The sequence below is a fragment of the Anguilla rostrata genome, chromosome 8, assembly GCF_018555375.3.
Source record: "Anguilla rostrata isolate EN2019 chromosome 8, ASM1855537v3, whole genome shotgun sequence".
NCBI classification, from domain to species: Eukaryota; Metazoa; Chordata; class Actinopteri; order Anguilliformes; family Anguillidae; genus Anguilla; species Anguilla rostrata.
In genome coordinates this window covers 19,628,427-19,643,273 of record NC_057940.1, presented here as the reverse complement: position 1 = coordinate 19,643,273, position 14,847 = coordinate 19,628,427, and the positions used below count along the sequence as shown (strand labels likewise).

Here is a 14,847-nt window from a genome sequence, read left to right as displayed (position 1 = left end):
GTTGAATACTCGTGTTTGACCCGCGTCGGATAGATACAGCTTTATGAGACTGTGTGTTGGCATAAGGAGCACCCTGTAACTTGCCCTCACAAATCATAAAGAGCCGTGTGTTTGCTCTGACATTCTGAGCAAGCAGCGAGAACAAACTCTGTGTGCCGGTATACCCTGTTTGCCTTGGATTTGGATTCACACATTTTTTAACGATGTAGGGGTTTCCCTGAAGAGCTCAAGTGATTTGAAGCTCTTTGTGTACATGTTTGAGTATAACTTTGGCGTTTCTTTAATTTTCTTATTGGAGAAAAAAAACAGGAATGTTTTATTAGTCCAAAGTTGCTGCTGATGGCTTGTGTGCGTGTGAGAAAAGCACAGAAGTGCCACTGGGATATGAGTGCTCCCCCTGCTGGTTAAGTTCACCTCCTACGCCTGATGAATGCCTTTTTTTTCTCAGGAGCTGAGAATTCAGAATTGCAATGAATGTTGCTCTTCGTATGACCTCATTCATGTCTGGCCAAGTGGCTATAAGGCAAATGACTCAAGGTGGTCATAATTTGGTTTTGAAAAATATGGCTAATGTTGGGAAAATGTTTCCCACCTGCATGCAGAGCGTATGCAAGCTGTTATTAATCTTTTTATCTATTTGATGATGTACTGGGACTGCGGACTCACTGTTGAACGGAATCCTGTGGTCACGTTAAAGCAGGATTCTGCATGTTTTATGCAGGAAAAAAATCAGAAATGCAGTGGAGAAAGTACACTGCGTTCTATAAACACAGATATTCCATGGTATTTTTTAAGATTCCAATGAACAGTGACCCCGACTTGAACAACAACAAAATAATTATCCTACTCGTTTCTTTGAGTCAATTGGCTTTCAGTGTCTGGCATTTGTGTTTATTGACTGTTGACACAGCCATTGGATGCATTGTGAGATTCAAAGAGGAAAGCGCTTCATTTGAATGAAAAGTCAAAAACGGTACGTCACATTCTAGCTAGCTTGCGCAACATTTAAATTTTACGCAGAAATTGCTCCTTGGGTTTTTAAATATTATTAGTTAGTGTATCCAAGATTAGTTTTGATCAAAACGCCAAACCACAGCTTATTCCAGCTATTTCATCCTGCTTTTGTTACCAGTGTAATATGATTATGAATGACATAAATTTATTGTGAATTATATGGCAAATATTATTGCGAAAAGCTGTTTTATCAGATCACTAATTTTCTTCGAGGAAACTAGCACCAGCCGTATTGTAAATGGTTACTGCTATATGGCCGAGGGTTTTCTGGCCAGCAGTACAGCTAAAAAGGGGAGAACTGGCTCTTCCTGAAGAAGGAATTTCACCCAACGTTCTGCTGCTTCCTCCACACCGCTCATAGCCAGGCAGGACGGCACATTGTTCTCCTTCCTGCTGCGGCGGCCGCCCTGAACCCGTTCCAGCTCCGCCCCCACGCGTCCTCCAGCCGGGCTAGCGCGTCGCTCGCGGAGCCCGAAGCTAAAGACTAGCGCGTCGCTCGCGGAGCCCGAAGCTAAAGACTAGCGTGTTGCTCGCAGAGCCTGAAGCTAAAGACTAGCGCGCCGCTCGCGGAGCCCGAAGCTAAAGCCCCTCCCTTTTCATTCACAGACGCTGTACAAGACTCAGGTGAAGGAGCTGAAGGAGGAGATCGAGGAGAAGAACCGCCTGGTCCAGGAGACGCTGAAGAAGATGCAGGATCTCCACAACGAGAGGTAAGGAAGCCCTCATCCCCTCCCCTCCCCCCTCCCCCCTCCCCCACGCCCTTTGGTCAGACCAAGACGCCGGCCTCGGCATCGGCCCCGTCGCGACTCGCCCCCGCTTTGAACCCCTGACCTTCCTGGCGCAGCCGTCCACAAAGGCCCCGGCCGTCCCCTGTGCCACGCTGCCAGCCTCTAATTAGTGCTCTTGTATTTGGGACACGCGGCTGGAGTGGGCGTGGGAGCAACGCTGCAAGCGTCCTGCATACACAAGAAACCCAAACGCCTGGGAAAGGCCAAGGGCAGCCGCCTTCTGGAACTTTCTGAAATGCTGCTTTTCCTCCGACTGAACATCCCCAACCTTTGTGACGCTCGAATGGTCTCTGCATGCGTGCGAGTGAGTGAGTGAGCGAGCGTGCGTGCGCAAGCGGTAGATACTGCACGCGTGCGTATCTGTGCGTGTTCTTTTTGTGTGTAAATGGCGCGTGTGGGAACAGTCTGCCGCTCCGCCTCCCCTGTGCTGGGAGGGGCCTGTTCTGAAAGTGAGCGTGTTTCAGGGACTCGCTGTCGGCACAGCTGGACCTGACGGTGACCAAGGCGGAGTCGGAGCAGCTGGCCAGGGCTCTGCAGGAGGAGCAGTATTTCGAGCTCAGCCAGGAGAACAAGAAGGTCACCGCCCGCTACAAGCAGGAGATCAGCGAGAGAGACGCCACCATCACCCGGGTCAGTGCAGCCAAGGCCACGCCCCACACATGCTCTAAAAATCTGCAAGTACCCTAGTGTAGTGGTCAGAGTGCTGGGTTTATGACATTTTATTTCCTGCTGGAGCGCTGCCGTTTTACCCCTGTGCAAGGCACTCAACCCAAAGTGCTACAATAAAAATTAATTTTGTGTAAAAATGTAACATGCAAGTCCAGAAATGTCATGTAATCTGTAAACCTATTTACTGCCTCTCCCAGGCCAGACCTGCTATAGCATGTTCACACACTCCTTTGTATCAGGCTAGCCTCCACTCTGCCAAACTGAAGCAGGACATTGACAGCAGTGGGAAAGGCTGACCAGTACAATTAGGAATTCCCAAACAGGGAAATCAGTAAGTTTGTTTTTGACAGATATTGATGAAATAAACGAGCAAACAGAATAATCTACTTTTTTTCCCGCTGTAGCTTGAGGAATCCAATAAAACTCTGACCAAAGATGTGGAAAACCTCAGCAAGGAGAAGGCGGAGCTGGACGAGAAGATACGTTTACAGGAAGAAGGTAAGCGCTGTTGGTGGAGGAGGAACAGCAAGCGAGGTACACTTATAATTATAGTCAATGGAGAATGGTATCCACAAGCTATGGTCAGGTTGTAGCCCATCAGGTACATGCATGAAAATGAGGGCAGAGAAAGCAGACGACGGTTCGATACGGAGCTTCGAATTTCACGAGCGGATGAAAAGCCAGTCACCAAGGGCGTCCATAAGCAAGGACCTCATAGGTTTAGGACTGTGGTTCCCAAACCTGTTCCTGGAGATCTACCATCCTGTAGGTTTTCACTTCTGCCCTAATTTGGCACACCTCGTTTTACTAATTAGCAGCTTAACAAGATCTCTAGTTGTTGTAAGGGGTGTGCTTTGTTAGAGTTGGAGTGAAAACCTACAAGAACGGTAGATATCCAGCAGCAGGGTTGGGAACCTCTGATTTAGAGATTCGAGAGCAGACGATGGACAAGAGAGCAGTGTGGTGACAGCAGACCGACATAAAGAGAATGACTAGAGGGATGGGAGGAAGTAAGGATGTTAGAAGGTTGCAGGTGACATTATGTTGGTTTCAGCATGAACAGATCTGTTCGTTATTCAGGCTGGAAACTTGCTGAGCCAGAGTCAGACCTAATTCATGGATGTGTAAAGGAAAGAATCTTGTTTGTATTAAATAATGTGTTACAAAATTACTTGTCACAGTTGGATTTTCATCAGAAATTTTTTCTTGGTATTGGGCAGTATTGATCAGTTGTTCCAAAAAACGACTTGTTCCCCCCACAGAGTACGCCAACCAAAAAGAGGAGACCACGAATTTAGTCAAGGCCCACTATGAGAAGGTGCTGAACACGGAGCGCACGCTCAAGACTCAGGTGAGCCTCCAGTGCACAGTCACAGTCGGAAGATCAGCTTCTCCGTGGATACACTGGCACTTCATTCAGTTCAGTTGTGTTTGCTTTGCATTAAGGTGCTCTGTCTGGTCTAACCCATGGTGCTATACACAGAACAACTTGAATATTAGAATAGCAGATTTCATGTTGGAGACCCACCTTAAAGCTCAAACACAAAAATCCGACCCTTCGCAACTCTTAAGTGTGAGTATCGGGGTCATAAAGTCATAATTTTCCTGTTAGCTAGGCTAGGTTATTTTTATAGTTTGATTTTTTCAGATTTACACTTACCTGTGAAAACATTGTAAATTGTCTTTGACAGGTATTCAGTGTATGAATGCATTTCAGAGTTTGTGATTGTTGTGTCCGCCTCCTGGTTCCTGCTCACTGTACCCCAGTTAATAGGAGCTTTTACACCGTGCACGTCTGTCATTCTGCGCCGCCTTTCCCTCCTGACCCCTCCCCCTCCAGGCGGTGAACAAGCTGGCGGAGATCATGAACCGCAAGGACATGAAGCTGGACCAGAAGAAGAAGGGGAGCACGGCCGACCTCCGCAAGAAGGAGAAGGAGAACCGCAAGCTGCAGCTGGAGCTCAACCAGGAGAAGGAGAAGTTCAACCACACGGCCATCAAGTACCAGAAGGAGCTGAACGAGCTGCAGGCGGTGAGCTGGGGGCCTTTGTGCGGCAGGGATAAGACCGAATGAGCGGGGCCGCTTCACATTGTCAAAGACTGGTGTCAAAGCGAAGCTTGGTCTAGAAAGCATTTGACCACAGCTCTTAACACCTGAGGGGGCAGTGCAACAGTTGGTGCCGCAGACTAAGCTGGGGGGCGGGGCTCGTTTTTTTATTTTTCCATGCAGCAACTGGCAGAGGAGACCCGGGAGCTGCAGATGCAGCTGGACAGCAAGGAGAGCAACATCGAGCAGCTGCGCGAGAAACTCAACGACCTGCAGCTGCGCATGGAAAATTCCAGCGTCACCAGCCTGCAGCCCGACGAAACGGACGGCAACATCGCAGGTAGACACGCGGCACCCGTGGGTGGGGCTCGGCGCTCCGTTCACAGAGGGCGGGCTCCACTGAACGCACCACACCATCATTTAAGTCGATGCTCCACCATTTTACAACCTCTGATTGTGTCCCACCATCATCACCAGACAATGAGGGTTAGTCTGCAGATGGTGCGAAAAGGGTTCCTGTGTCTAAGCTATATTTATTTATTTTTCATGCTTTTCTCTGGTTTATTGTTTATGTCTTGTTGATAGCCGACAGCCTGAAAAGAAAAGGGAGTTACTTAAAAAAATAAATAGATAAATCAATTTTTAAAAATGGAATTGAGGATGGAAAATTTAGATTTTTAATGTGGATTTAATCATCCTTAACTATGATAGGAATGTATAGCTTTTCCTTTTTTTGGAATGTCTGACGTTTTCCCTTGAACAGTTTAAAAACCACACTGACCATTTGGTGACTCTAGAAGGGTTTGGCATTCGTCTCTTCCCTAAAATGACAGGCTGCTGTTTGAATTGAACTCCTTCACCAAATCTGCACCTCGTTACAAGAATAGTTTTATTAAAAGTTTAAAACACTTGCCTAAAGCTTCCTTAACAACTTAGCTGTTGACCAAATGATTCACTGCTAGAAAACCACACAACCAAATGGCAGTGGTCCCACCCTCTCTGTAAATGCTGTGTCCGCACAGGTGACTTAAGCCGTTATATCAGCGTTCTCACAGCGTTGCTGTAATGCTGTAGCCTGTGAATCGACTCCCCCGTCTCCCCACCCCTGCCCCGCCCTCCCATACCGCCCCATGTTGGCTGTTCTCATCTTCAGCCCAGCTGTTAGTCCTTGTTGATATACATGGGATGGCCAGTGTCTCAGTGTTAAACTCCTCTCTCGTCTCTTATTCCCTCACATCCAGTTGGTTCTCCTTGCTCTCCCTACCTCTGTATCTTCTATCCTTTCTCCTCTGTGAGTAACCTGGAGTGTGGGGGGGGGGAGCCCCTCCCCCGTCATGCCTGGCCTGTGTTACTGTGTGGCCGCATCTTCTCGTTGTTCGCTTTGACTTCGGTCTCCTTCATTCTGTTGGAAATGCATCCTCGGATGGTTTGGAAGGCACTTTGGAAAGAGACCTGAGCAAAGAGGTGCTCGCAACTGCTTGCCATTACACTGACTGTAAATGCATTTTTTAAAAAGGATTTGGCACTCCCTTTGTGTCCTGGTGAAACGGGGATGAGGGCATAGCATTGAGCTAGTTCATGACATAGAAATGGAACAGTTAGAATGGTTCCATTTAAGGGGCTAGTGCATGCGTAAATTTGCCTGGCTGCCACACAGAGAAAGAGTATTCTGTTTCAGTTTAAATTCATTTCTTTCTCTCAGATAGTGTTTGGTCAAAACCGAATCAGAATTTAATGGCGGTGCAGTAGGACCCCTGTCTGAGATTACCCGGCTCGCTCTGGGTGACTTTCGAAAGTGCCTGAAAACAGTCCGGTCTCAGCGCTCCCTGAGTCCGCGGGGGCCCCGGGGTTCCGGTGGGCTTCCCGCAAGCGCGTAGCGGGAGTTACCTTCCCCATTCTTTTAGCATGATCCCCACAGAGAGGGAACCCCCCTCTTTCCCTAGAAACACACTCACCTCACAAAGCAGAGCCCTTTTGCTACTTGTGTGACATTGGTTTTGTCAGTTTGTCTTACCTAAGCATGCTTTTGATTGAATGAAATGAATGTAGCCTTTAACGTGGTGGCGTACAGTTCCCCATTAACCAATCCTGACCCACCCCCCCCAAAACCACTAATGTGCTAACACATGCGTCCCCTCCTGCTTCTTGCTTTTATAATCCAGTCTACAGAGCTTGAGAACGGCCCAAATGTCAAGGTCGCTGCTTGGTATTGGTTAAGGAGGACTGTGTTGCCATCATTTTAAAGAAAGGGTAATTCTGGGAAAAAATGAAACATTTTGGCAGGCTGTGGGCGTGACACTGCTGCTGTGCGATTCGGTTTCCTTTTGTCATCTCCAGTTGTGTTTGAGAGCTCAAAGAGTTGTTCCTAATCACTGCATGCCTTATGTAAAACATTTCTTTTAAATTTATTTTACCGAGAAAGCGATTTTTGAGTTTTCTCTTCACTCACTGTGGCTCTCTCTATCCCCAGAATCGAGGCTTGAAGGGTGGCTATCGATACCCAATCGTACTAACATAAAACGTTACGGCTGGAAGAAGCAGGTGAGTGTGATATAAAGTGCTGTAATTATCTTTGTTACTATTACTATTAGTTATTAGCAAAGCCGGATTTAATAGTGCATGCATTATTCCCAGTGGGCATGTTTGGGAGGACACTGTTACGCTGGGACTATGAGGCCAGCATGCTTCCTGATGGAGGCTTGCCAGGCCTGCCGTGGTCACCTGACAGGCAGCGGTCCTGCCAGGCTGCCCAGGTCGTCCTCTCAGCGCCTCGGTCCTGTGCTGTCACTCACGGGCCTCTGTCTGTTTCTCAGTACGTGGTGGTCAGCAGCAAGAAGATTCTCTTCTACAACGACGAGCAGGACAAGGAGCAGTCCAACCCCTCCATGGTACTCGACATTGAGTGAGTGTCCGCTCCTGTTCATTACTGAACACGACCTCCACACAAACCAAACGCTTTGAAGAGTAGGTTTTTTGGAATGTTTTTTCAAAATTTAGATGTTCTAGAACTCCATTGCTTTCAGTTACCTCTAGTGATTGTTGCATTAGAATGTTCAGGTGAGGACATTCTGATCACACATTTGTGATCTTGCACAGTAAAGGGTTAATCGCTATGAAGGAAATTAAGGTTTGAAAGCCATTCAGTGGGGTAGTGTTGTTGTGTTGTCTGCTTGGCATCCAAGCAGTTGACCTTTGATTGATTCAGATCAGTAAGTTATTCAGAAGTTGGCATTCGTCGTATGGGCCACAAAATGTAAAAAAATAACGTTCAGATTTGTGTAACGCATTTGTTAGTGTCATTCGAAAGAACCTGCCTTGTGGCTTTGAAATCAAAGTCCTGCCATATTGGAGCATTCTGGCCTTAAGCCAGGCTGCAGTTCCTGCATGGGGAAAAACCAAAAAGCATCTCCCTGCCTAGGTTTTCATTCACTCTGTTGCAACATAGACAGTAGAAGAGTGTAGAAGCTGAGTAAAGGTCTAGGTTAGTCAGATTATAGCAGTTTGTGGACAGCATCTTCTAGCAATATTTGTTTGGAGCTCATAACTCCTCAGCTAATTGCAGTTGCCATAAATTTAGATGGCGCCTCGCTAAAGAAAAAAGAGGAACTCTGCACCTTCTCTGTTTTTGTCACAAATCAAAATGTTCCGCAGTTACTGTGACAACCACATCCCAGCAATATTTGATGACCAGGAAAACTGGAGCAGGCTTTGTGAAATGGAGGCTGCAGGCAAACTGCGAGTCGGAGCACACTTTTCCTGAGTCTGCGAGAGAGATTGTAACCAAGGTTGTGGAGTCGGGCATTTGGGTGGGTTTTTGGCCCCTTGTACTCAGTTTTTTTGTCTTCCCACACAGCAAACTGTTCCACGTGCGTCCAGTCACACAGGGAGACGTGTACCGCGCCGACACGGACGAGATTCCCCGGATATTCCAGGTAGCACTCCCGTTCTCGTTGTGTTAGTGTTAGTGTTAGTGTTAATCAGTTTAACCTTCAGGGTCCAAGTTGAACTATGCGGTTGTTCCCTGCACGCGGACCGGTACTTCTCTCTAGGGGTTCGTCATACTTGTTCCTGGTTATGGTTATACACTTTGTTGTACGTCGCTCTGGATAAGAGCGTCTGCCAAATGCCTGTAATGTAATAATGTAAATGTAATACAGACAGAGCATGTTGTAGTGTCGCCATTCATCCATACTGGCAGTTATTATATTTAAAGTTTAATGACAGTTATTTTTAAATTGTACCTGTGAACTCTATAGTGTTCGTATGAGAACAGGCAAGCAGGTATTAAGCACTATAGATATGACTGGGATCTTGATAATGACCTCACAGATTAGTCAGCATTTGATCCATGTACTGTTCTTTTTTGTTTGTCTGCTCTATGCGGAAATTCATATTGGTTAAGAGGAAGAATCTGTGGTTTTCAGCAGTTCATAGCAAGTTCACATGACTTGGTTTTCTTGGTTGTAAGCTGTTGCATACTGTAATTTTAACACCCGGGCTGTTTCATGATGGCACACACTGTGCATATGGTTGCTGCTAGACTCGCATATACTCTGTTAGGGTTGAATTAACACTGGACATTTTACTGTGTACAAAGAAAAACTGCACTGCTCCGTTGAGTAGTTTGTTACAGGGTTAAGAGGAACTTGACCTAATGTGAATGCATATAACGTGGCAGTGCGTTTTGGAAATGTTACGATGTTTGGAAATGTGATCTTGACTGGCATGCCTCACCTGTCCCCTCTCTCTCTGAGTTTCCAGCCATCCCCCTACTACTGCCACACCGCACAGAGCTGACCCTCGACCTTTGACCTCAGACATTGAGTTTTTTTTTTTTTTTCTTTTCCCTCTGCCATCACACAGATCCTTTACGCCAACGAAGGCGAGTGCAGGAAAGAGGCGGACATAGAGACGGTCCCCCAGGGCGACAAGGCCAACTGCCTGCCCCACAAGGGCCATGAGTTCATCCCCACCCTCTACCACTTCCCCACCAACTGCGAGGCCTGCGCCAAGCCCCTGTGGCACGTCTTCAAGCCCCCGCCCGCCCTCGAGTGCCGCCGCTGCCACGTCAAGTGCCACAAGGACCACCTGGACAAGAAGGAGGACGTCATCGCCCCCTGCAAAGGTGCGTGCTGCGCCCAGGGGGGCTCTGGAACGGATTTAGGATAACAACATACTGCCCTGCATTAAAAATATAATGTAATGCTTTGAGTAGCCCATTTCAAAACATGCACATACTCCAAATCTATTTTCAGATACATTTTCGGTTAGAGATATTGGTTATATTTAGATATGTTCAAATGAGACCAAAGTGGTAATAATTGGTATATTTTGTGATATTTCTTTGCATCAATATACATCGCAGTACATTTTATAAGTTTCTTATTTTGCAGGCTAGTCAGTATTATGAGTTTTCCATTGGGGTAGAAGAAAATATCAGAACAGCCTTACAATGTAAAAATATGACAAATTTTGAATGCCAGTATATTTGATCTTCATATAACAAGCAGTGTATTTGTGACAGTATTTCTGCAGAAGTTACACTACATTTGTGTTTGCTCCCGTCTTTGTGTCTGTAGTATAATGCAAACTGAATAGCGCATATGTTCTTAGAGCTTTATGTTCTTTAGGCTGGGACTGTTTGACTGGATATGAATGGGTTAGCGGGTGGGGTATCTGAACGGGATGCGTCTCCCCCCCACAGTGAACTACGACGTGACCTCGGCGCGGGACATGCTGCTGCTGGCCCTGTCCCAGGACGAGCAGAAGAAGTGGATCGGGCACCTGGGCAAGAAGATCCCCAAGACCCCGCCCTCCACCTTCACCCGGGCCTCGCCCCGCTCCATGTCCACGCGGTCCGGCCCCAACCAGTCCTTCCGCCGGGTCTCCAGCAAGCCCAGGTGAGCACTGCCGGGCGCGGTCAGGAGCCAGGCTCCAGAGCCGGAGCTGGAGGGGAGTTTGGAACCCGACGCCTGTCCAGCTCCAACCCACCGTCCCCGGTGGCGGTCATTTTAATCCACGCGGTACAGTCAGTCACCCTGCTCTGTTGGTCCGTTTGCACCAAGCCTTCAGATCGGCTTTGGGTGAGATTAAAAACAGGACGTGGAAATGCTGGCCTGGCTCTGGGTCCTAGAAGTTGCTTCCATACTGTGCAGATGCATGTACATGCACACTCACAAGCTCATGCACACGCACACACGCACACGCGTGCACACACACTGACACATTTAAAAAGCAAATTCACATTTATTTAAAATAACCTAATTATACCAAAAACAAGACAAACATGGGGTGTGAAAGTCAGCATTATCAGTAGTGTAGGTGAGTGGATGTATGAAAGGTATGCTGAAGCAATGTTGTATGGTGTAAAATCAAAAACACAGCTAACACTAAAACAGAAAACAAACAGTGGGGGGAGAGCTCCCCCTCAAACTGGAGACAGGCATCTTAATCTCTCTGGGAGCCCTGAACACAGGTGCTCCCAATTGCACCAATGACCCTCTGCCCTGCCCTTCAGGCACCTGTGAACAATACCACAACGGGCAGCAGAGTAGGGGGTCATCACACACACACACACACACAGACACATACACGCACACGCACACGCGCACACACACACACACAGTATGCGTAGTGTCCAGCCTGCCAGTTGCTTCTTGTCATCATGTTATTATAAGCGGGTCTCACAGCACAGGCCCGACTTGCCTTCAGACGTGACCCCATCCGGAGGGTCTTAAAGCTGCAGGTGTGTGGATGCAGTCTGGCATTCCTGTCTGCAGTGCTCCGTCTTAGGCCCGTGGTGGTGGGTACCAGTTGGCCGTGACGATTGGCTAACGGTGTGCCGTGCGATGCTGTTGGCTAACGGTGTGACGTACCAGCTCACTGGCTAACGGCTTGACTTGTCGATTGTCTCCTGTCTTGTAGCAAAGCGCTGTCAAGCCCCCAGGCAGCAGACCCCACGTCCAGCACATGCTGACATCATCACCGTCTCCAGCCCTATATAACAGAAGAAGCCTTACTCCTGATATCTCCCTCTCGTTTTCTATCCACGTTCCTTTAACCAGGGTGTGCTGTACGCTGCGCCTTTTTTGTCTGGACTAACCCGCACTAGAACCTGTGGTTCTAGGTGTCAGTCTCTCATAAAAATCCCTAACATTAAGGCAGAAAGCTTACAGGGCTGAAAACGCTTCTCTTTGGGCAGTTGCCTTCTGAGAAGTCAGACCTTTTTCGGGTTTTTCAAATCTGCGAATCCTCCACTGCAGCTGTGCTCCAGGTGGAGTCCAAGCGCTCACACTGTATGTTTTCTCAGGGTTACTGTAAGGAAGAAGGCCTTAATTGTGGAATGTTCATCAGAGTCGACTTTGTGTGCAGTTAATCCACAATTTTTAAACTGTGGCCCTGGAAGTTTTTTTTAACGCATATTACTGCAAACATTTTGACGCATATTACTGCAAGCAGTAGAAATGTATGTCACAAAACTGTCTGCGATGGGTAATATTAACATATTGGACAGTTTGTTTTCAAGCTCTCTTAAAAATAGCAGATTGAATGATAGGTGCATCACACATTCCTAAGAGAAACTGTGAAACGGCTGTAAGGGTGGTAGTCAGCCTTATGTCTGTGGAAGTAATTGGGTACATTCCTTCATGAGGCACTGCACCCAAGGGCCAGTGCCTGTGGCCTACTTTGTATTTGCCAGTTTAACCTGAACGGCTAGAGTAAATATCCAGCAGGAATATGTCAGTTGTAAAAAAAAAATAAAAAAAAAATAGAATAAAAAATGGTTTGACTCTCACTGGTGGTAAGGGGTGTTTCTTCGCCAGTATAGCTGAATTTATTTATATATTTATTTTGTGACAGAATTCTCAGCCTGGCACACCCCAGTGGTTAATTCTGCTGTTTAAAGGGACAGTACTACATTTATTAAAGTTTCATTAAAGCACAATTTAAGCACAATTGACTTCTATATTTTGCTTCCCTTTTGTTTCACTTAAATTTCTAGAAAATAACAGAGATTGCTCAGCAGTTGTAATGAGGAATTCCCTACCAAGTGGAGCAAATTTCTGAAGCAATTCACTCAAAGTGAATATTCGTTGGGTTATTCCATTAAGGAATGTTCGAAGTGCCGCCTGTCCTTTCAGCCCTTTGGTACATTTCCGTCTTACACAGTACCCGCCTGGAGACTAACTGAACCACGCAGCTTCCTTACCTGTTTCTCTCCTCTCTTCCAGCTAACCATCTGCACCACTGGAGTCTGTTGGGACTTTTCCCCTTTTTTTCTTTTGGTATTTTCCCCTCTCCGAGAACCCGAGTATCTTCCACAGCGAATGAATTTGATTTTAAAAACGAAGAGACAAAAAGCAAATAAAAATTTAAAGGAAAAAACAAAAAAACAAATGGTGGGTCTGTAAACGGGACTGACCCGCAGCGTCCCGAACTTCAGGGGGGTCACCAGGCCACCGCCTCCCCTCCTCTCGACCGTGCTTCCAGCGTCCAGACCCCACGCTCTCCGCAGTCCTGGGCAGCCGGGGAACGGGGATGGCTTCCCCGAGCGCCGCTGCTCTTAACAGGAATCGGGCGGGAGCTGCAGGTACAAATCCAGCTTCATATCCACGCTGGAAGGGTTGCATGGTGGAGAGGGACTTTTTGGGAGCCTGGGTGACTGAGGTGGACCAGGAGTAGAGGGGGAGGGGGGGGGGGCATATGGATGCCAGCCCAGTCTGTGAGGAGGGAGGCCCCCCCTCAACCCAACGAGAAAATCTGCCCATGGGAGAACTCTGTTAATGACTGTCATGTGACTTTGATGCCTTAAGGATCCCTTCCCCTTGACTTGGACCGGAATACAACCCTCTTCCATGGAATTAGTACAATTGCTGTGTCATTTTTGGGTGGGGGGGAATATTCGGTACGGAGTATGGGGTATTGAACACAGGGGGAAGGAGTGAGAAGATTATCATTTAAATCTATGCATTTTTAATTATCGTTATTATATTATTTTGCGCAAGCCATAAGGATATCCAATTATATTGGCATTAGGAGACCTGACAATTAAAAGAAACCATTGACTTTGAGTGTTTTTTTTTTGTTTTTTTGGGGGGGGTACATTGTTTCTGTAATGTTATTTTTATTATTGTTATTATTTTGTAATGTATTGCCTTACATTGATTCATAGATAAATGGTTGGAGATGAGAACATTAAGTTAACAAAAAACAAAGTAAAACTGCACTGTTTGAATTATAAATTATTCGTAGAACACTTAACTGGTGTAGCATTTGGCCCACCTAGTGCCTTAACTTTTGGATAACAATTTTACTGCCATATCTGTTTGTGTAGAAATCTCCAAAACAAGACAAACATCTTAAATACTATTTTTTAAATACAGAAAAAAGGCTTTTCACGTTGTGGTTTTATCAGAAATATTCCTCCCCAGTTGTGAGGCGTGTGACAGGGCATGAGAATGCAGTCGACCAATGAGACGCCTCTTCCTGGAGTCTGACATGCTCAAATGCACACAGGTTAGTGCGCCCTGACAAAGGCCTCGTTATATAATCCGTTCACGTTATTGTGCTCACGGCTGCATCTCTTCACTCGAACCCCACGCATATCGACGCATCGCATCCGACAGGGACAGCAGCTGTAATCGGAAGTGTTGAATACCTCCTCAGTAATTGAAAAATGGCTTTGCAGGTGTGTTCACTGAAAGAAGCACTGGAAACAATCTTTTTTTTTTTTTTTTGTCTTGGGTTACTTGCATGTTTTAATTGCATTGGAGGCCGCACTGATGGATATGTGTCAATAAACACATCTTTATCTACAGTCTCCCGGACTCTGTTTTGAGCGCGTGGGAATGGTGGTAAAATGAACCGTTTGAAATGGCTGAAGATGAACCGATGCAGTGTTTTGTGGGGCCTGTAATTCGGTCTCCCAACATGGCAGTTCTGTGAATGTGGTGAGATTTGGGTGGGGGTGGGGGGGAGGGTATTCTGGATAACAGTGACAAAAAGGACAAAGTGGTATTACAAGGGAAAGTTCAGATTATTCAAATACTGTGAAGTATCAGGAAGGCTGGTTTAGTTTGTAAAAGCCTGGGCCCTGTGGTCGCTGCTTGGAACCTCTACCTTTTCACCACTACAGGGCTCTATGAGGGAAGAAACCTCTGGGGGAGCCCATCTTCTGCTGGCTGGCCCGGTGTTGGTCGTTAAATTTTAGGTTCAAAGCATGGAATAATTTCATCAGTTGAGTCAAGCTAACTAGCTAGACAGAAACTCAGGGTCCACACACCCCTCTGGGAAAGTTGGGCATGCTCTATATCGATGTTTAAAAGCCAA

General features: G+C 46.8%; 1 protein-coding gene across 1 annotated transcript in view; it reads left to right on the top strand.

Annotated features, from left to right (window-relative positions):
• Positions 1-14,338, top strand: part of rock1 (Rho-associated, coiled-coil containing protein kinase 1) — a 67,213-nt gene extending 52,875 nt beyond the window's left edge. Inside the window, exons 22-33 of the mRNA XM_064346920.1 lie at positions 1,621-1,724; positions 2,267-2,432; positions 2,876-2,969; positions 3,734-3,822; positions 4,312-4,503; positions 4,702-4,858; positions 6,989-7,059; positions 7,332-7,420; positions 8,372-8,450; positions 9,382-9,643; positions 10,223-10,418; positions 12,750-14,338. Of these exons, the coding sequence (XP_064202990.1) occupies positions 1,621-1,724; positions 2,267-2,432; positions 2,876-2,969; positions 3,734-3,822; positions 4,312-4,503; positions 4,702-4,858; positions 6,989-7,059; positions 7,332-7,420; positions 8,372-8,450; positions 9,382-9,643; positions 10,223-10,418; positions 12,750-12,753 (1,503 nt within the window). The 3' untranslated portion in view covers positions 12,754-14,338. The remainder of the gene's footprint in view (positions 1-1,620; positions 1,725-2,266; positions 2,433-2,875; positions 2,970-3,733; positions 3,823-4,311; positions 4,504-4,701; positions 4,859-6,988; positions 7,060-7,331; positions 7,421-8,371; positions 8,451-9,381; positions 9,644-10,222; positions 10,419-12,749) is intronic.
• Positions 14,339-14,847: the final 509 nt, after the last annotated feature.